Genomic DNA, 23449 nt, shown 5'->3' with positions numbered 1-23449 from the left:
GTATTATGTTGTTCTTTAATAAATAATAAACTAGTACATTTATTGCATAATGAACACTTTATTACACAATACATGAACTAGCTAAATTGTTATTAGTTAGTTGGAGATCATAAACAAATGAGACCATAATATAAATAAATAATATAAACGGAGTTATAAATTATTAACTAATTAAAGTTTAATGATTATTATAAAGTTATCATTTTATAGATTATCATTTTAAATAACTTTGAAACTGGTTGGACAAGCTTTGTAGTGACAGACCATAGAATAGAGTATGAATAAATTGGTAAAACATGCCAGAGTTTAGGTAAATTTAAGTCTTGCTTATCTAGATTTCTATAAATTAAAAACTTTGTTCTAACTTTAATACAAAACAAGTTTACAAGTTTCATCTTTACACAGATGTTGCATTATCAAGCACTATATTACTTAAACATTTACAATGTAACTTTTGTTTAGAATTCTATGTCAAAGAGTTTAATTAATTTAAATAAGATTTCAAATTTTCTAAGAAACTGAAGAGTAAACAAGCTTTTTAAATGTAAAATTACCCAAGTTTGAGATGTCCACAAAATAACTTGAAAGATTGTCTTCATTTAGAATGGCATTGCTCGTGAGTATTCTCTTCCGATGGTGTCCATTAGAGTGCATTCATAGTCAGAAAACTGACCACCTTCACCACTAGATTTGTTAAGTTTCTTGAACTTATCTACAATAAATCTTTTTAGACTTTGCCACCCAGTTGTCCAAATCTACAAAAAGGCTCCTAAATTCTTCCTACTTTTCTATTGGATCTTGATTCCTACAAGATGGAGAGAAAAAAACCAATCATTTTCTCTTTATTTTGAAAAATGAATTAAGTCAGTACTGTTTCTTGTCCTTTTGTTCAAGGCTGATAGGTTTAAACAAAATGGTTTAAACCAAAATTTAAACCAAATTAATAATTTTAAAACAACTTTAAATTTACAGCAGGAAAGTAAAGCAGAATTATGTTTACAAATAAAATTATATCTTTCATGTAAATACCTAATGTGAATGCACTTACTTATAATCATAAAGATGCTTCTGAAAATCATTTTTTTATATATATTAAATTTACAGTATGCTACTTATTTGACATTGCCATGGGCAATTTTTATATATGAGGGCCCCATAACAAGGGGCTTCTAATTATATAAAAATTTGCCCCCAAATATATAAAAAAAATATATTCAATATATATACATTGACTGAGTAAATTGGAAGAGCATGCTAGGAATGTTGTTTATATATCTGGGGTGGAGGTTGGGAGAAAGAGAATGTTCTTGTGGTAGCCTTTTCAGTTAAAACCCATGCCATGGCAATGATTTTTAAAATCATTTTGTTTGCGTTCACCTTATTCAGATTTATCAGAAGATAATGAGTTGATTTAAAATAGCATCTTGTTGTAAAAGACAATTCTTTGAATACAAAAATTTGAGGTAGACATAAGCTTATGCTTCTTTAGTTACGCTAAGAAATACTACTTTATTTAAAGTTTTAAAAAACATTCAAGATGCAAATACCTTATTTGTAAATATTTATTGAAAACTGTTTAAACATTTAGTCAATATAATTAGTAACTTTAATTTTAGTAGTTTCTAAATGTTTAAAATACTTTAAACAATTTTTAATCAATATTTACAAATAGCATTTGCAAGAATTAAATAATAGTACACTTATTAAACACTTACGTCCTGTATTCGAACAGTTATTGTCTGTATAAAATACAATATATTATATAACTATATATAATATATTATATATATTTATATATAATACATTATCTACATATTAGAATAGTTATTGCCTATATTTAATATAATATATTGTATAGACAATATATAGATAATATATTGTATAGACAATAAAAACATAAGAATTTAACAAGGGTATTTAATATTATTTTAATTTTCATTTTGATTTAAATAATAGCAATTCTGTTCATATAACTTTTACTAAAGGTTTATACAAACCTTGGAATTAAGGTCAGCATTCGGCAATGCCGACCTAACTGTCGAGCTAAAAGTGTTGAAAGTTGGCAAAAAATTGCCAACCTCGTTTCTGTTTTATGGTAAGACCTTTGTATCAAATTTTTTCTGCTGACCTCGCAAAGATTGAGGTCAGAAAATTATTGCCGACCTCATTTTTCCTAAATCTTGAGGGTTGTTAATAGTAGTCACAGTGCTTCAAGGTGTCTTTTAAATAAAAGAGATAATTACAGTGAATTTGATGATTTATATATATATATATATATATATATATATATATATATATATATATATATATATATATATATATATATAAAATAAAAATTTTAGTTACATTTACTGTGGATTTTTTTAACATTAAAGATATTGAAATTTAAAAATAATTAAAACTTAATAAAAATTTAAAGCTATTGTAGCCAATATTTTATTAGTCAAAACAAATGTGAAGAGAAATAAAACTTTCTGAAAAATTTGTTATTTTGTTTTTTTGTTTTCCTAAAATAAAATAAAACACAAAGCTAAAGATTAAAATGTCATTCATTCAAAAATTAAATTTGCACAATTAATGTTATTAAGACTGAAATGCTTTTACTACTTTTGTTAAATTATTATTAAAAACAGTTAAATTTTAATGGTTAACAAGCAAAAGTAAATTTATTTTGAATGAATACTTTAGAATCTTTCGAAAATACAAATTTTTCATACATTCCATTGTCTAAAACTGAGTTTTGTAATAAGTTTTGATTCATTTATAAAAATCTAACATTCGATTAGTAATTAAATGACAGTTAAAAACATTAGGCGAGTTAGAAAAAATTAACTAGTTAAAATAAACATATAACTAGTTATTAGTAAATAGCATTTGTAACCAAAACTTTTTTTCCTATTTTTAATAAAAAAAAGCCAAAGAAAAAAAAACAAAAAACATTTTAAGGCACTTTTTTTGGCCCCTTATACATCTCTAGCGGTACTAAAACAGACCAGGGTTAGTCCCTGTATATATATTTGTGCATGTGTGTGTGTTTAGGAAAAGTATAATTAATAACATAAAATTTACTGATATTCCAAACAATGGCTCAAAACACTGGGCACAAGTGTGGTATTATTTGGTTAAAATATACAGGAGTTACTGTTCCAGAAGGAAAAGGCTGTATAGCATTTTTTAATGCAAGCAGAAAAGAAATGGAAGGTCAAGTTCAAAGAATGCATGAACCTAGAGAAATCTAGAGAAATGCAAGCAATCACAAACTTTTGAAATTATTGGGTCAATAAAAGATCAACAACATTTTGATTTTAAGTAATTAAATTACCGCATTGCAATTATAAATATTGCACTTTACTTAAGATTTGAATTTTTAAATTGATAATTTAAAAAAATATGTTTGTTTTACTGCTAAACCAACTAAATTTGTAAATTAAAATACTCTAATGTATCGAAATATTAGTTTAAAATTAATCAATATAGTGTAATTTCATTTTCAGATAATTCACTATCAGCATCACAAAATAAATCAAAAGATCTCAGCCCACTTCAACTTCAGTTGGTAAATTTTTGAAAATAGATGAGTTTTTCACACAAACAAATAATAAAATATATACGAAATAATCATCAAGCTGGAGCAAAATGTAGAGAAAATGGAGGAACAAAATTGTCACTTCCTACTGAAACACACTAAAATTATGTATGCAATTCACTTGAAAAATATTTCAATAACTGGAGCACCATTTTCAAAATATTTGTAAAAATGGTTTAATAATAAATAAGTGACATACAGATGAAATGCAGAATATTTATTGATAATATTAAAACCAAATGGAGCCAGTCTAGATAAGTTGCAAAGAGATCAAACAAAAGTGACTGTCAAAATGTTTAAAGAGCCGGTAAAGAAGTTATCATTTTTATCAACTGAAAAAAAAAATTGGAAATTAGATATCTTCAGACTGACAGCAATGCTCATTTCCTTGCAAACACCTAGATATTTTGGATCTAATCTTTCTGAAAATGAAAATGAAGCTGTATATGACCTTTGCAGATAAAGATTATAAGAACTTATTTCCAATAAAATTCAATTTAAAAGCCAAATCTGCTTCATTTAATAAAAGCTATATGTATAGTTAATCTGTTTAAAAAAATCTATTACCAATAGAAGAAAAAGCAGCAAAGTTTGTTTTTATACATAGAACATTAAATAATGATGTACTGATAAAAGAGTTATAGCAGATTTATATCAGAGATTTTGCCCCTTGTCATTATCTGGGTTTTGCGGATATGATACCAGTATTGTCATTTAACTTATCAAAAGCCACAACAGTATATAACAGTTTACTTGAACATTTTTAATCAGTAATTAAATTACCATTTTTATTGTTTTTACAAAATTATTTTATTTTAGTTGAACTTTTCTTCAGAAAATTTAAAAAATCATTTGTAAACACCAGCATTGCTGTTTCTTGCTATTAAATCTTGAAGTAAATAGAAGATTTCATTTTGCTGAAATAATAGAATAGAGAATTAGTATCAACTAATGCATATAAAAAATTTTCTTATAATATACCTTTTAATTTTTGGGCAAAGGAAATATAAAACAACTTTTTTATATATTTTGTATGTCATAGCATAATTGTATTGAAATTGATTTGAAGTGCATTTATCTAATAATGGTTATCCTCCCATCACCTTATTATAATGAATATGCACTCAAAAAATATATATGTGGAAATCAATACACAGAACTGAAATATCTAAAATATTTCAAAATTTATTTAGTCTCAAGACACCAACACCATTTAAAAACATTATCTCTAATTTTTTTTTTGTTATTCTGTCTAACTTTGTCTATCCCTAAATCTGTTCACATTAGCTTCAAGTAAAACTTTTATTGGCTTGAATTAATCTCAAAATGTTTATATTCAATAATAACTATCAAAAATATAGGTTTTTGAATTATTTTTGATAAAAAGTAGCTAAGAATTATAAAGATTTAACTTAAATCGTCAAATCTGTGTGTTTATTGGAAATTCACAATAGGTTGTTTTTTTTAAACATCAAAAGCTGACAAAATTTAATAAATCTTTTCATTCTTTAACATTTAACAAAAATAAATTTGATTTTAATCTTTTTACAGAACAAAATTATCTCAGATATTGTAAATACTAAATAAGTTTTGATGGGGCTCCTTTTGTAAAACTTTAAAAAAAAAGAAAAAAAAAGAAGCCATAAGTCCAGCTTGAAATATCCCTGAATCCAGAGAGAGAAAAAGAGAACAGAGTTTTATTTTTCCTGGATCTAAGCAATAAGAAGAGTCTGCAATAAGTTTGGATTTAGATTTACTTTTTATCTATTCAAGTATACCACACCAACATCTGTAAATCTAACTTAAAAAATTGCTTATCTATAAGATATTTTTAAAGCTAACTTTGGAGGTGAGATGAAGCACCCAAATTATTACAAGAACTGACATAACTTAAGCTTAAGAGCTAATTTTTGAATCTAGTCATTATTCTCCTTATACCAAAACTGAACTTAAAATTTAACACTCTAGAATGAAAATATTTCATTATAACTGTATTTCAATTCAATTGGTTGTTGAATTTAGGCAAACTAAAAACAAATTTGCAATTTCTCATAAATAATCAACATTTGCCAATAAGATCAAAAAGTAGCCTTGTGATATTTGTTTATAATTTATAATTTAAAAATTGAATAATAATAATTTATAATGATTAAACAAAACTAAGATTAATTCTTATGCCAAGTAGTTTAAATATAAAACTTACGTATCCATTTCCACCTCTACATGACCTGTATTTAAAGGTTGTCACAATGCTTTTAGCCATAGCCAGCTGATACTCTGGTGGGGGATATCTATAAATAGTTAATCAAGTTAAATTTTAATCATAAAATAATTCAAATCAACAAAGATAATAGCTAAGTACAAAAATAGTTTATACAAAAAAATTTAGGCCTATTACATGGAAGTAATGAAAAAAATAATAATACATGTGTAAAATCAATATTTGAAAACTCACTTTCCAAAGCAATCAATTAAGTGACTGCATGCTACTTTAACAAGAAGACGATGTGTTTTTTTATCCATTATAGGCTTTTCTGCTTCACTGATTAAAATATTCTTAAATGGGTGATTGTTTAGTGCATTCATTATTGAAACATTCTAGAATGAATAAGAAACAACTAGATATTTTCTTAAAGATATTTTTACTATTTTGTCTTCATAGATTTGGCAAAAATAAGTAAAATGAAATAGAGCTGTTTACTAAAACTGATTGATTGAGTAACAACTTTCTAGAGTATATCTAATTTTTACTTACAAACTTCACTACAAAAATAATTTAAGTTCAACCTGTATTTCAAATCTATTTGTTCTTTCACAAATAAATGTTGGAGATAGTTCTAAAAAATAGCGTAATAATGTAAAAAAATTTTGTAAGTAACATAAAAAAAAAGTTTTTAATAAAGAAGTTTTTTAAAAAAAAAGTTAAAAATACAACCAACATACGACATATATTCACTCTGTCCTGTAACAAAACAGTTGATAAACTAGCTGTATTTCCTAAAGCCGCTGCTAATTTTCGTCTCTTTATAGGTGGTAACACATTAGTCAGGTCTTTTCAACATTCAAAAATTTTAAATCTGACAAACAAGTTGCACCAAGTTCAACTAGTAGAGGTAATAGATGGTTAGCATCTTTCACTGTCAAAACTTGACTTAAAAACTTTTGAACAATCTCCATTTACTATTATTATGAGATTCCTAAAGAATTAGTAAAAAAAAGGATTATTTTTTTAAGTTTTTAGTTTAATATGTTTATTGCAAAACATTGGAAAATATAATATTATTATAAGTATAACACATAATTGATATACCCGTTTGAAAAAGAAAAAGTTATATATTTGTATTTACCGCCATAGTAAGGCCATAGCATGTCTCAGAAATAATAAATTATATCATTTTAAAATTTTGTTTAAAAAAAAAAACAAGAAAAAAACCCTGTAATTATAGCTTCTTAAGATATTTCATTTTAAAATTTTGACAAAATTTAGATCTTGTTGCTTTTATGAACTCCTGGTTGCTATGAAACTGGTTATTAAATGTTTAAACTTACAGTATTGTTAAATATAAAAAGACACTAAGATAAAATTTGTTTTCAATTAACTTTGTATTATGAAAAAAATTCAACAAATTTCTCTGAAAATTAGTTTTAAGGAAACACATCACGAAATCGAATATATAAGAAAAATACTTTTGCATATCTCATTATCAGTAAAAACAAATTATTATAAAACTATAATATTATTGTATTATATTACTCAAAAAATATACAAAATTTTAATCTAACAAAATTAAAAGCCTTACTATAAAATAATTATAATTTAAATAATAAATAAAATGATGTTAAAAAAAAATTAAATCTTAGAATATTCCTTTTCAAATAATCTTTTAAGCTCAATAATCAATTTATTATATTACTATAGATAAGTGTTGTCTTCATAAAAATTAAAGAATAACATCAGTACATGTAAGACTTTAACAGCAAATTAAATTTTACATACAATCTAACTTGTTTTTAATTTATTTTTTGCATCAATTGTACCTTTATATAATCTTTTCCAATATTTAACAACACTATTAGCGGAAAAATTGGGTATTTGAACTATTAGTTCTTGCTGAATACTTAGGTTTTATTCTCTTGTTTTAACATTTTCATGTTTATATGGAACATTGTGTCAAATAATAATGTTTTTTGTTCGCATAAACTTTATAAGTTAAGCTTTTATTATTAGAGTTGTCATAGATTCAATACTTATGATGCATATTCTAAATATAGCCTAACTAGACCAATATACTAGTTTTATTGTATTCTGATTAAGATATGTTAAAAAATGATTTATCGAGCCCAGTTTAATATTGACTTTGTTCAAAAATATTTTAATGTGGTGGCCCAATTTCAGATCATTGAAAACATTAACTTGCAGATCACATAGTAAACTACTACAATCTGATCTTCTAGTTGTTGTGAATTTTTTAATGAGCTTTTTATATAATGAAACATGCATTTACTTTTAAGGTTATCATGAAATATAAACATAATTTTTTTTAGCATTTAAACTTTATTAATCATTTTGTTGCAAAATTAAATAGGGTGTCAAGATTAATGTTGTAGATCTCTATTAATTATGTCCCATTCTGATTTATATTGACAAAGACATTATGCATGACAAGATAAAGAACATAATCATAAGCTTTTGCAAAATTTAAGGGTTTTCACATTACTTTTTTCAAAAGCAGTAACTTTGTAATAAACCTTTTTGAATTCATAAAACCATGATGCTTGGTTATTATTTATTATTAAAATTAATTTAAATAGTAATCCATGTTTTTTAATAATACTTTTTATTATATTTATGGAAAGAGGTTAGTGAGATAGGACTATAATTGCCTGAGCTTAAACAGATTCTTTTTATGAGTAACAGAGGAATATTTACTGATACTATCAGCAAATATTCTTAATAATTTTGATTTTGACTTTAAAAAATTTGGTATGTAAACAAATGCTTGTGTACCATTTTGACTTCATTTTTGAATCTACTTGTCATCCATAACGATTTTCATTCATTTGATTTTAAGGTCCTGCTATGCATTGCAATGCTGTAATTACCTTATAACATGTAATGTTGCAGTTATAAACTGCAATGTTGCATATTGCAGGGTGCGGGAAAAGTTCGGAAACTTTTTAATAAAGGTTGTATTACAATTTTATTAGTCGAAAAAAATATTATAACCTAAGAACATCAAAAAATATATACAATTTTAATTACAAAAGTTCATTTTCAAAAATTCCTTCATTTGCTCTAAAGACGCCGCGGGGGAACTGATTAATTGCGGCGCGCACCATTTTTTCGTCGATTTTGCTTCACGCTTTCACCAAATCGCGCTTCAACGACTCCACCGACTTCAACGACACCGACTGCTGTTTAGAACAAACCTTTGCCTCTAGAATCCCCAGATGGCGTAGTCGAGTGGGTTCAAGTCGGGCGAATACGGCGGTCATTGCTGAGGCGCTCAAAATGCCAGAAAATTGTTTTTACAAAATTCTTGCGTCGTTCTTGCTCGATGTGCTGGCGTAGAATCTTGTTGAAAGATCCAATTTTAGGTTCAGATAGGTTTGTTGGGTCCAAGGCAACACTACGGCTCGAAGAATGTCGGTGACATAGTTGTTGGCGTTAATTTTGATTCCATTTTCGACAAGAATAAGCTCTGTTTTGCCCAAAAATGACACTCCGGCCCAAACCATCACTCCAGCTGGCTTCTGGGTGCGTGAAATGATGCGACCTTTTTTGTTAGCTTCAGAAGACCGTGAAGCAAGTGCACGATCATTTTGGACAAGAACTTTTCGTTGAAATTTAGCACCGTACTTACGTAACAACCTTTGACATCTTTGTTTTCTTGTTTCACATTTTTTGTAATCTAGATACTGGGTTTTTTGAAGCTTTAAAGACTTAAGTTTAAGTTCTTTTTTGACAATATGTCGGACACTGTGCTCATCAATGCCAATTTCTCTGGCCATTTGTCTCATTGAACAACGGAAATTTCGTCGAATTCGGTCTTGGATCAGTTTGCGGTTGGCAGGAGTGTTGGCAGTGCGTGGTCTTCCACTACGAGGACGGTCCTTAGTGTGGCCCAACTCCTTGAAACGTTTAATTGCTTAATTTTCGATTTGACGTTTATTTTGCTGATGTAGGGAAATTATAGACGTACGAATGTTATCACGTTCGATAGACATCTGAAAATAAAACATTTAAGAACGTTTAATACATCATTCAAGAGAGAATTAAATAACAAATATAAAAATAATAATAAAACATTGTATTACTCAATAAAAATTTTAAAGCAAAAAAAGCTTCCGAACTTTTCCCGCACTCTGTATAATCTAAGTAACAACTCTGGCCCTGTCCTACTAAAATTCAATAAGGATAAGAGGTCGTCCATAAATTACGTCAAGCTTTAGGGGAGGGGGGATAGGAGAGGTAGTCCATTTTGTGACGATTTGTTACGAGGGGAAGAGGGAGTCTACGATTATGTGACGCAACATTTATTTATTTTTTAAGTTTTAAATATTCTTTTAATTAAATAAGAATCGACCAAACCACGACCCTCAGTTAATGTATATACATGTTGATTGTAAAAATAAACTGCACCCAAATCTTAATTAATCGATGTGTACACTTACCTTAACTACCTTAACTTACCGATGTATACACTTACCACTACCTTAACGGAGTAGTTGCAGCCTGTTAACGGACTGTTACAGTTGTAACAGTCTATGTGCAGTACACGTTCTACGCTTTGACTTTATATGGTACAAGTGCAGAACTTTATTTAGTTGTTGCACAAAAGTGTGCAGCAACAAAAAAAGTAACTAAAAAAAATAAAACTAACTAAAAGAAAAAAATTACAAAAAAATTTCGCCACCGAGAGACGAACAACGAACCCTCAGTTTACAAGCCGATAGTTAAATCCAATTATATTTATAAAAATAATAATTATGCATCTTTACATCGAAAAAATAGCTATTTAAAATTGGAATGATGTTTAGGATAGCGATGATAATTTGAGCAATTTTACGCGGATTTATTTGGGGTAAAAAAATACATTAAACAGATTAAAAAGTACTAATTAATTAACTCAAAGAAGCTAAGAAATTTATAGATATTATCATATTTAAAGTCGTTTTGAAAAAAGTTTTTAGGGAGGGGGTTACAAAATTGTTGCGTAATATTAGGGGGTTCAATTAATATGTTAGGATGCGTTACGAAGGGATGGGGGGGGGGGGGTGGAATTTGCTGAAAAATGTCAAAAATTGCGTGATGTAATTTATGGACGACCCCTAAAGTTGCAGAATAGCGACGTAAATAAATTTTATTTTTTCGCTTGTTGCGCTTTCGTGTTGTGACTTGCTCAAAGTGGAAACTTTTTAATGTAAACAAATGGAATATTTATTGGCTTCAGTACATAAATCGACTATCTTATAGCCTGCTGCTACAAAGGAGTGTTGCTACATCGACTATCTTATAGCCTGCTGCTACTAGGAAGTGCTGCTACATCGACTGAGGGCTTGGCATGGGGCAGCAATCTTTTTTCTTTTATTATTTCAATTAATATTCCTAATGTTTATAAAGCCTCCACTGACGAGAGCGCAACAAGCGAAAAAGTTAATTTCGGTGTTATACGCCAAAAAACTTAATTTCGGTGTTATACGCCAAAAATTTTTCTCAACATAACCTTAAATATGAATACGCGTCCTAGTTGTTCAGAAATTACGCTACGATCTAAGAGGGAGGGAGAGAGTTTAGTTGTTTTGTGACAACTCGTATGGGATTTGTTACTAAAGAGTTACGATTTTGGAACAAGGGGTGTAGATGAGGTCAACAAGGGTCAAAATTTGCGTGACGTAAATAATGGACGACCCCTTATGTAGCAGTAACTTTTTATGTAAAATGAAAACATTGATGTTTTTGCACAGTTATGTAACTTTAAAAATTAATATTAAAATAAGATATAATGTCTTGTTTATATAGATATATTATCATTTTTGAATATAAATATTTTAGATATTAATATGAAAATATATGAAAAATGAGTTATTATCAAAATAAATTTTTTAAACAAACATACAGAATTTATGTAAAGATTGAACACTTAAAAGTTTCATTTTCTTAAAAGTCAAGTTTTTATTAAAAATTTTATCTATAATAAATAATAATAAGGCAAAGTCTGTGGTTGCGATGGCGGATTTAAGGTTAATATGTCAAAATAATAATGCTCTAATTTTCAGACGGGTTCCTTACGTTAAACTATCAAGTAAATTTTATCTAGTCTAACTACCTGCTGACTAGTTAGTCGTAGAGTATCCTTTTTAGTTACAGTTATTGCTACATTTACTCGCTTTACTCGCAAAAACCTTTTTTAGTTTTTTTTTAAATAAAATTATTTTTAGTTCTTCAAAAGGGTTATACAAGTTTAAAATTGAAATAATAACGCGGCATGTCAATACCTACATATTACAATTTTGTAGCAAACGGTATTCCTCGGAAACAGTTGCATCAAAGCTCCTGCCCGGTGGGATATCGGCTAGCGACGAGCCAGCGATGGTTATAACAATAAAGACAGCGATTTGACCATGAGAATTGCCACATTATTTAATAATACTATTTATTAGCTGTCCGGAGCCGTAAAATACGGGTCTTGGTAAGTTTATTCCACACCGACCACTATTTCTTTACTTTAGACTATATTTATTTACAAAGCAAAAGTGGACCCAGAAGACGGGTCACGAGGAGCTTAGTATGTAAAATGGTCCATCTGTTAGACTTTTGTCGTAGCAACTTTCAATATAGAACTATCAACGGAGGGGAAAGTTATGGCAAGTTAATAATTATTACAAAAAGTTTTATAGAAGAATTTATTTTAATATTGTAGCAAAAGCATTAGTACCTTGGTGATTATGTGCAATGCTCTCTGAGTGGTAAGATCTAATGTGCGATGTTCTTTAAGTGGTAAGGTTTAATGTGCAATATTCTCTGAGTGGTAAGGTAGTAGTCATCAAAAGTCGCAACTATTCACTTCAATAATAAAAAAAAATTTTGTTTTTTAATCTTGCCGATTTTTTTAAATATAATAGCATAAATACGAAAATTCAAAACAAAACAGTTTAAGCAAAACGACTTTTAATAGTTAAAAAAGTTTTGAAAGTTTTCTTATATTATACATTACATGATTCTTAATTATACGATCTGCAAACTCAACTTACCTACTGTCAATAGTACAATTTATAACTAAAAATTTATTCTTTTGCTAGTTCAATAAACTACCTGAAAAAATCCAAAACCATACCTTCATGATCCTCTTTTATTTATATGAAGTATAAATTTAAATTATACATAATTATATTTGAGTTTGAGAAGTTTGAGAAATTATATTTGATTTCGACACTCTTTAATTGAATTCTTTCTCGCTGATTCGTAAAGATAATATTAAATGCCCACATACACATGATGATGCCATAGAGATATTGTTTTTTTTTCAAGCAAATTCATCTTATTATATATATACATTTTGCATCAGCATACATTGCTATACAATGTATGCTGATACAAAATGTTTTTGCTGTAGATTTAGAAGGCAGTGACTAATATGGTGTTACTGGAACTGGCGCTAATGGTAATGTTATATGTTCTGTTGGTTGAGATGAAGAATAATCAGGTTGAGATAATGGTTTTTCAAATGTATTAAGAATTTGCAATCTTAACGAATCAAATTTATTGATGTCGAATGGAAACAAACCAGTATTTTGAAATCCAACAACTATTTGCGTTCCGTAAAAGTTTCACCAGACCAGAAAAATTATGGTTGCAGTGAACTAAAGCTTTTTTTTTGATAAATTGCTAAGCTTTATCTCCGCATAAAACTGTTTTAGTAATTTGTCTCAAATTCTTTTGACATAACAAAATCATCAATATTTAGTGACTGTAAAAGGTGTAATAATCAAGGCAAAATATTAAGACAACAAGCAAACGTTTTTGTAGTGGATTTGCAGTGGATCTATAGAGAAATTGTTAGCGGTTTATTGGATTAAAAGTTACCAGATCTTTAATCTTACCTCTTGCAAAGTATACCAAACTAGCTTGCTTTTTGGGAGACTGGTTTAATTTTGGTTGTTTCTTTTTCAGGTCTCAGTATTGATGTGTCAAATCACTTATTTGTCGAGAAATCCGGTTTTAATTCTTTGACCATTTTTTATATGCTTTTGCTTAGCACCTCTTCACTCCATCACCTTTCTCTTTGTTCTATATTGTTCTTGTTCTTCTCAAGTCTGCACTCTTTAATTTTTTATTTAACTTTATCAGAAAATTTGAAATTTCTGATAAAATTAGTAATGGCTTTTCTCTTTAGCCGTCTGCCGATAATGTTGCTGTTGATGACTTAAATGCTTAACACACTGAATGGCTTGGCTCTAACCACACTGACTCTGCTGACATATAACTTCTGCATTTCTAAACCTCTTATTCAGGGAGTTAAATTTGTGAACCCTTTTCCAGACAGCCCTTATCACTTACCTTCACTGCTTGATTTATTTTTTCTAACCCAAGCATGTGTTCATTTTCTTCTTGTTCATCCTTTAGGTAGTTCCAACCATGCAATGGTCTCTATAAAGTTTTTATCTCATACTTCTTTTTTGGATTCATCTTATCATTGCACTACATACTACTACCCTAAAGCTGACTGATTTTATTTATAACTATATCTGTTCCTTCATGTTCTAAAAACTTTTATTCATCAAGTTTTTTTTCCACGCACTTCATTCCTTTGGAACTCTCTCCCATCTTCTTTTTTCCTGACTCATACAACCTATAACTTTTCTGTCAACCATTTCCTTGGTCTTTAATTGTATTCTTTATTTTCTATTAACTTCTTACTTAATAGTGGTTGCTTGCAGCTTTTTTTTTTGCAGCTTTTTTTTTTGAGGGAATTATAATAATAAAAAAACAACTTATTTTTTGATTAGACAAGAGAAAGTTAACATTTATTTCTAAATTTGATTCTTAGATTACAGAAAGTTATAATCGGAAAATTTTGTACACAACTTTTTTTTCAAGGCAGAAAAAATGATTAACTGCCTTAAAAAAATAGCTTTTTAGTGATCTTGATAAATTCTATACTGGAACAATTTTGACAAGTTTGATACGTAAGGGTTATTCTTTGGTTCTTGTTCGTTTTTTGGAGTTTTAAAGAGCGTTGCAACTACAATTAAAAACATAAAGTAGCCTCCTAATGGCTCTTTTAGCCTTGGGGAAGTGAACTGCATTAAAAATAAGTTAATAACATGCTTTACAAAATAAACCCATTAACAATTTGACAGTCCGAGTATTTTTAAAAAAATAGGTTCCTTCCCTCTAATTAGAAGTATTTAGTTTCAAGAAGTCAATCTAAAATGTTTTTAAAATCATTAAATCCATTAAAAAAAAAAAAAAAATTTAAACTACGTGTAATTTAGATAATAATACAAATCAGGCTAAAATTCCTACTCGTAAAGAAAAATATTATTAAAGAAAAATACTCGTAAAGAAAAAATATATTACTTACAAGGAAAGTTACTTATTAAAAATAAAAAAGTTACTTGATCGGAATAAACCTGAGAGAAACTTAGAAAGTAATCTAACGAAAAACATGATAGACAAATTGGCTGAGATCGAAGACCGAAGTAGAAGAAATAATTTAAGGATAACCGTTATAGAAGAATCAGTTGATGAAAGTTGGGACGATTGTGAAGAAAAAGTCCGTGACAAGATAAAGACAAAGCTTGATCTTCAAGGTGAATTCATTATTGAAAGGGCTCATAGAGTTGGAAGAATTGATAAAGATGATACTATTAAAAAAAAACAGAACTATTGTTGTCAAATTTTTAAATTTTAAGGACAAATCAACAGTACTAAGTAAATATATAAAGACAAAACTCTGGGAAGAAAAAATATATGTGAATGAGGACTTCAGCGAAAAGACAACCGAGTTGCGGAAAAAATTGTTTACGGCTGCAAAGGATTTACGATTTAAAGGTAAATATGCAAAGGTTGTATATAACAAGTTAATAAGGCGCGATTTTTAGAGGAGATTCTTTTATTTTAAGGTTTAACAAAACTTTAAAATGGATTCCATAAATTCTAACGAATTTAAACTTTGTTATAAAATTTTCCAAACTGATGAGTTTTTATTTAATAACCAATCAGATCCAGACTTAAATTATTATAGTGAAGCACATACTATACAAAGCAAATGCTCCGATTACTACGCCAACAAAATAAAAGAATTTCTTAATTGCAAATACTTTAACACTTTACATATTAATATAAGAAACATATCAAAAAATTTTGAAAATTTCTATTTAAACATGAAAGAATCTCTTAATATTTTTGTCTAATTTGCGTGTCTGAAACCTGGTGTAATTCTGATAACTCAAATTTGAAATCTGATATTTTTTTTACCAGGTTTCAATATAATTTCCTTAGATCGAAAAAAAGGAAAGCGAGGGGATGGTTTAATAATTAATATTAGAGAATGTTTACAGTATATTAACAGAACTAACATGAGCAATTCTGATGGCGATAATGAGGTCTTAACAGTTGAAATCATAACAAAACAAAAAAAAATTTAATTATAAGTTGTTGTTATCGCCCACCTTCTGGCACAATAGAAAATTTTAACATATATAAATGATATTATAAAAAAAAAGCATTAATGAAAATAAATTATATTATTTAATAGGTTACTTAAAATTGGATTGTTTCCTATACCACACTAATTATGGCATTAAAAAATTTTATAATGATTTATTCGAACATGGTGCTTTTCTCATAAATAACAAACCAACAAGAGTAACTCCAACGTCAACAACTCTAATTGACAATATTATGACAATTAATGTTTTCAACAAATCACTTAAAAAAGGTATTATTAAAAGTGACATCTTGGACCACTTCCCTATTTTTTTCTCTATTAATATCAACACAGTTAAAGTGTTGCAACAAAAACAAACATTTAAAAAACGATCCTTTTCTGCTGCTAATTTAAAAACATTTAAAGAACAATTATTTTTTCTTCATTGGAAACAAATAAATACCTGTGCTGACGCTAATGTAGTTTATAATGCATTTTTCAAAACGTTTTATGAAATATATGATGCTAATTTTCCGAAACATACAGTAAATAGAAAACTAAAAGTGTAATGCCACCATGGATCACAAAAGAACTAATAAAATCCTCTAAAATAAACAAGAATTGTAAATAAAATATTTAAAGACAAAAACTGAACTAAGTAAAGTTCTCTATAAAACTCACACCAAAGAGTTTGAAAGACAAAAAAAAAAATACAAAAAGAAGATACTATTTCAATTTGCTTTAGAAAAACAATCTTAATTCAAGACGTACATGAGAAATTCTTAGAGAACTCACTGGCATGCAAAAATTAAAAACGAGCCCATTGCCTAAAGCTATTAAAATTAATGAAGAAACATCCTATGATCAAAGTGTGATAGCTGACGAGTTAAATATTTTTTTTGTATCAGTTGGTCCTAATCTAGCCCAAAAAATTTCTACACCGACAAATAAAATAAATAATTACGCTTTTCCAATTACTTCGTTTTTAAGTTCTTTTGAGGTATCCTTTGAGGAATTTGAACGTTTTAAAAAAATGCTTAAATATAATTAATCAGCTGGTCATGACGATGTTAATTCCAATGTTATTATAGACTCGTATGAAGTCATTAAAGATATTCTATTTCAAGTTTTACATTGTTCAATAAAACAGGGTATTTTTCAAATTATCGTCCAATTTCAATTTTGTCTGTTTTTTCTAAAATTTTAGAAAGAATATTATATAATGTAATTTTCAACCATTTATTTTTAAATAATATACTGTGTCAAAATCAATACGGATTTAAAAAAAATAACTCAACCGAACACGCTATGCTACAAATTACCCGCAATATTTCTGATCGCAATATACGTTAGGCGTTTTCATTGATCTTTCAAAAGCCTTTGATACGATCGACCACATAATTTTATTTAAAAAAATTGAGTTTTATGGTATTAAAGGAAATATTTTAATGATACTATAAACAGTTTGTTTATAGTAATACAAATGTTCGTTCCAATTTACTAGATATAACATGTGGGGTCCCTCAGGGTTCTTTACTAGGACCCCTCTTCTTTTTAATTTACATTAATTATCTTCCTGAAGCCTCTAATTTAATGACGGCCATGTTTGCTGATGATACTAATCTCTTTTTATTTCATAATAACATAACGACATTATTCCAAAATATGAACCTTGAATTAACAAAAGTTTCTAACTGGTTTAAAAAAAATAAGTTGTCATTCAATGTTGAGAAAACAAATTCGACACTTTTTCACCAAACTTCAAAAAAAAAGTTATTGCCTCCTGTCATACCTTTACTTTTTATTGACAAAGTTCAAATTAAAAGAGAAATAACTACTAACTTTTTAGATATCTATATTGATGAAAACCTTAGTTGAAGAAAATTGCTCGAAATATAGGAGTTATGTATAAAGCTAAAAACTTTTTAAATAGGTACAGTTTAAGACAATTATATTTCTCTTTAATCCACTTCCATATAAATTATGCAAACATTGCCTGGGGTAATACCAACAAAGCTAAACTGCTACCTCTTTATCGTCAGCAGAAGCATATTGCTCGTCTTATTAATTATAAAGATCGACTTGCTCATGCCAAACCACTTTTATTTCAAATGAAAATTCTTAATATTTATCAACTGAATATTTTTAATATACTTTGTTTTATGTATAAATGTAAAACTAACACATCTCCTGCTTCCTTTCATAACTTATGTACCTTGAAAGAAACAAATAAATATAACTTAAGACATGATAATCTAGTTCGGCAACCTTTTTCTCTAACTAATTTTGGAAAGTCATGTATCGCATTTCGAGGAACTTTTCTTTGGAACAAAATAGTTTTGAAAAGTTTTGATTTTTCCCATGAATGCAATTACTTTTCATTCACAAAAAAACTTAAAGAAATAATTTTATCTTTTGAAGACTTATCTATATTTTTAACATTTTATGAAAATATGAAACTTATTATATAATGTTATATACAATAATATCGGATTCATTATTTATGTGCTTATGAAATAAGTACTATTTTATACAAACTTTGTATTTATATATAAGAATCAATTATAATTTCTTTACAAATTTATTTATATATTACGAAATTTATTATTATATTACGAAACCTATGTTTTTCGCAAATTATTTCTTTGACAGTTTTGTTTTATTCTTTATTTAATGTTATTTTAATGCAATTAATATTCACGAGCGGTTCTCGATGATAAAACCTAAAGGTCTTCTGCGAGTCTCCGCGCTCTATTTATTATGTTTTTTATTTTTATACTTATATATTTTATTATATTTGTTATTGTATAACGATTTTTTAATTGTTACTGTATAACGATTTTTTTAATCTTAACTATCTTATTGTATAAATTTATTTAATATATAAGAGAAGAACAAAAATAGAAAAAAAATGAAAATAAAAAAATAAAAATAAAACTCAAAAATTCTTTTGATTCTAAAATTGCATTTCGGTTTGAAAAATCGGAAAAGTTGCATCTCAAATCGAAAAATCGAAAAAGTCGCATCTCGATTTGAAAAATCGAAAAGAACTCAAAAATCTTCGGTAAAAATTAATACGGAAAATAATTTTAAGATTGAGCGCGAAATAAATCGTTTGACAAAGCAAAATCAAAAATGTATCAAAAAATTATCAAACAAATAATTATAAGAAAATTAAACTATACACAATGACGTTTTAAATATCAACGAATTTCATCGTAATTTTATGAACTACATATAACAGTTAGTAATAAAATTTCTATAAAATATTTATTAATGATGGTAGAGGAAACAACAGAGGGGTCTATAGAGGGGTCCTTTCAACCTCCTGTCCTGAAAGGTCAAGAATTTGAGTCGTATAATTTAGAAAAGGAATTAAGTTTTAGTGAAAAAACATCTGGTGATAATGTTGCATTGATTGATATTAACAACAGTTCTGTTGACAGTAACTTAAGTACAAATATACCTACTTTAAATACTAATGACGACAATAATGATTCAGAAAATGAAGTTTTATCAACAAAACAAAAGAAATTCAAAAATAATTTATCATCTGAAGCAAAAAGAAATAAAAATAAAAATCTAGCTGTCTCTAGCGATTCTGAAGATGAAGTTATTAGTTTAAAAAAACCTATCATCAATGAATCTAAGGATTCTGATTTTTTAAAAAATGAGCATGTTGAATCAGTTATTTTTGAGTCTGATAATTCTAAAAATCCTACGAAAAAGAAGTTTAGTTTTTATGATAGTAGTGATGAAGAAATTTCAAAAAAAACCAAAAGTAAGGATTACCCTAAGCAAAAAACTAACCATGAAAATAGAAAATATTCAGAAAGATCTCATATCAAAAAAGAAAAGATGAATAATTTATTAACCAAAATTAAAAAGAAAAAAAAAAATAAACCAAATACTGAATGTGAAAAAACAGTTACAAATTATCTTGAACCAGAAAACATTATGCTTGCCAATTTAGATAATAAAGATTTGTCTTCTCAATATGAATCATTTTGTAAAAAGGAATCAGAAGAAAATTTTGTCCCAAGCAATAATATATGTGATGATTTTAAAGAAGAAACTAAGAAAAGTGAAGAAGATGAAGAATATAATATAAAAGAATCTATTGATATTCCTAATAAAAAAAAGGTAAATTGGCATTGATTTTTGGCTTTTATTAACTACAGTTCATACAACATTCATATAAATAAATAGTTAAAATTTAAATCCTATTGTTAATTAGTCCAATGACTCGAGTATGCTAGTAATTACACAAAAATGTAAAATCATGCATATCACTAAAAGAAAAAAGTTAATTCAAATATTAGCAAATATTATGTTGGTAATGATCAATTGGATATTGAAGAATTTGAAACTGATTCTAACGTCATGAAACACATGATACTAAAATATCATGATCTTATTTTATGATGTGTAAAACATGTTGATCATTTTATGATGTGTAAAACATGTTGATCATTTTCATTCTCGAATGCTAATATAGTTAAATTGTTATACATTTCGCTCATCATCAACATCATATTTAACATCCTCATCTTTAATATATGTCTGCTATTTTGAATCCATTAAGGATAAATGTATTATTTTTTTACCTTATTATTATTTCTTTCAATAATTATTTATATAAAATATACTGTTAATGGTTTTTTAAAGTGGTTAGTTTTACCAAGTGATCTCAAGGTGTGTTTAAAATGTGTAAAATATGTCTTGAGCCTTTTATAGCAGGCTTTGGTCAGGAAGGCAAATAATATTTTGTTTTGATGATTTGACCATTGTTTTGATGATTGACACATTTTCAAAATTTAAATATACACTGAAAAAAATTTATTTTAAAAAAGAAAATAAATCTAAACAAAAGAGACAAAGAACTTAACTAAAACTAAAATTCAACTAAAGTTAAACTCATAAAAACTAAAATGCTAAGTTTATTTAAATCAAGTTTTTAATTACGTTTTGAATAATAAACTTTGAATCTTTTATCTTTACTGATTGCTCAGTTCAATATATTTCAACTAATGGCCTGTGGGACACTATCTCTGATTTTGTGGGACACTTTCTCTGATATATTATTATTATGTAGATAGGTTAAATTTAAAATTTCAGTCTTTCAAGTACACCAGTTTAGAAATTATATTATAGCTATAGATGTAGATATTGATAATTATAGCTTTATAAACACAACGCATTGGCCTTTTGATTTACAAATGCTCAAAATAGACTACTTTAGAGCCTTATAACTTTTTTCTCACTTTCAAGTGTCTAATTTTTTTTAGAACAATTTTTTGGATAGTTTTCTCTTAAAAAAAGTGGTTTTTATTGATAATTATAACATCCTTAACTTTTGAAAAAAACGAAAAAGTTAAATGTAGTATTTTTCTATTCATAAACAAGTCTTTACAGGCACATTTTCTGATTAGTTACTACTGCTTGCAATGAATGGGCAAAATATAAGCAGCTTGTTGCAGTTTAGAATATATATTTCAAATGTATTTAAAAGTATATTGCCTATGTATCATTGTAAATTTTAACCAGGAAATAAGGTCATTAGATCCAACTACATAAAAATGCGAACTTTATAAACTTGTCATGTTTGCACTAAAAATGCCAGCCTTTTAAAATAGCCCTATTTTCCAGTGCTGCTCTAACCTGCCTACTGGCCCGTGTGAGGGGTGTAACCAAGTCATTTTCAACAAAAACAAAAAAAAAATCTTGTTTGCCCTCTCCTTAATCTGGTCTTTAGTGGATAGTGGATAGGGGCACAAATAAAGGGGCAGTTAAAAAAAATGAGCTCATTTTTATCGCAATTGTTTTTTTGGTTTTCCTTACTTAACAATTTTTTTTTTTTACTCAAAATTAAATTTTGAATAAACGGCCGCATCAAAAATTTTCACAAAATGTAAGTCAAATTTTTTTTTTTATATAACACAAGTTAAGTCAGTGATTATTTTTTTATAAAAGATATATATCAATATATAAGCAATATAATTTTAATAAATGATGTTGGAAAAATAATCTTTGCTTTCACAACAAAATCATTTAAAAAATAATAAACTTTTAATAAATAAAGTAAATAAATTAATGTAATTTTTTAATTTTACTCACTAATTTTTTTTAAATAAAAAATCATTTGTAGTTGCAAAGCCGCAAATTTATGAAATAATCATTTAAAAATTTAACATAATTTAATTCATTTATGCAAATGTCATAAAAAGAAAGCAATTTGTAAATATCAAACATTTTTAAAAATGTAATATTAAATTTTATTATTTGATATTAAAAAATAAAATAAAAAAACATTGCCTTAAAGTATTAATAAAAAATAAGTTAAATAACATTTAACTCGTTTTGCGGTAATTAATATTATTGCAGTAATTTAAAAAAGTTAATGTCTTTAAAAGATAAAAATAATAAAGAGAATTTTATGACATCAAATTCACATTAGGCTATTGCATTAAGCATTTTTTATTTAAAACAAGGCTTGCAATGGATATCTGGTGTAATTGGATACTTGAAATATTTTCCACCATTTTGTAAACAACTGACACAAGCAGAATCAAATTTAACAATATGTTATCTTTCCACGAAAAATTCACCAAAATAATGCACTTATACCCGATCAGCAACTTTAGGATTATTGATTCAAAAATAACTCTTGAAAGCAAATATCTTCCAGCATGTCAAAAATGTCAAATTTACTGCTCATTGATATTACATTTGCTCAGAAATAATGATATCTGCAAGTTTTTTTAATAGCAGTAACATTCTCAAATACTTTATTTGTATTAGCTGTTTTGGTGTCAGGTACATAGAGAATTATAAAAATAAATTTAAATCTTTTAAATCAAGAGATTTTTAAAAATATATTTAGTAAAATTTTGTTTTAATAAGTTTCTATACAATTTTCTTTTAAAAAAATTAGGATTGACTTTTTATAACAAATAATAATATAAACTATTTTAAATTTTTTTAGTTAAAAGTCCATTATGATAAAAAAAATGTGCATAAACTAAGATAAAAAAAATGCTATATACATGATGTTTTTACAGTTTTCTTTATCTTTTTCGATCAACCTTTAAAGATTTTTTTTTAAATCTTCAAAGGTTGATTTCCAATTGGTCCTTGAAAAAACATTTTATTAATAACTCTTTTATCAGTACCACCTACTCATCACATGTGCTGTGTCAAAAAATGC

The 23449-nt window shown here is 27.1% G+C and overlaps 2 protein-coding genes and 1 non-coding gene across 4 annotated transcripts in view; 1 reads left to right on the top strand and 2 right to left on the bottom strand.

Moving 5' to 3' along the window:
• Nucleotides 1–2358: 2358 nt before the first annotated feature.
• On the bottom strand, nt 2359–6778 carry LOC105849469 (uncharacterized). Its single transcript, XR_010641097.1, has 4 exons — nt 6530–6778; nt 6374–6423; nt 6042–6184; nt 2359–5877 (listed from the first exon to the last, which is right to left on the bottom strand). It is a non-coding gene; the product is annotated as an uncharacterized LOC105849469 (transcript).
• Nucleotides 6779–9115: 2337 nt separating this feature from the next.
• LOC136085549 (uncharacterized) lies at nt 9116–9598 on the bottom strand. Its single transcript, XM_065806865.1, has one exon. It carries the CDS (start codon nt 9596–9598, stop codon nt 9116–9118), a length of 483 nt encoding a protein of 160 aa, XP_065662937.1.
• Nucleotides 9599–19317: 9719 nt separating this feature from the next.
• The window catches only part of LOC100214601 (claspin), a 29360-nt gene continuing 25228 nt past the window's right edge, over nt 19318–23449 (top strand). For both annotated transcript variants that reach the window (XM_065805989.1, XM_065805988.1), the window contains exon 1: nt 19318–20385. In XM_065805989.1, coding sequence (XP_065662061.1) covers nt 19519–20385 — 867 coding nt within the window. In that variant the 5' untranslated portion in view covers nt 19318–19518. The remainder of the gene's footprint in view (nt 20386–23449) is intronic.

Source organism: Hydra vulgaris, chromosome 09 (genome assembly GCF_038396675.1).
Source record: "Hydra vulgaris chromosome 09, alternate assembly HydraT2T_AEP".
NCBI lineage: Eukaryota > Metazoa > Cnidaria > Hydrozoa > Anthoathecata > Hydridae > Hydra > Hydra vulgaris.
This window is presented reverse-complemented; position numbering and strand designations above follow the sequence as displayed.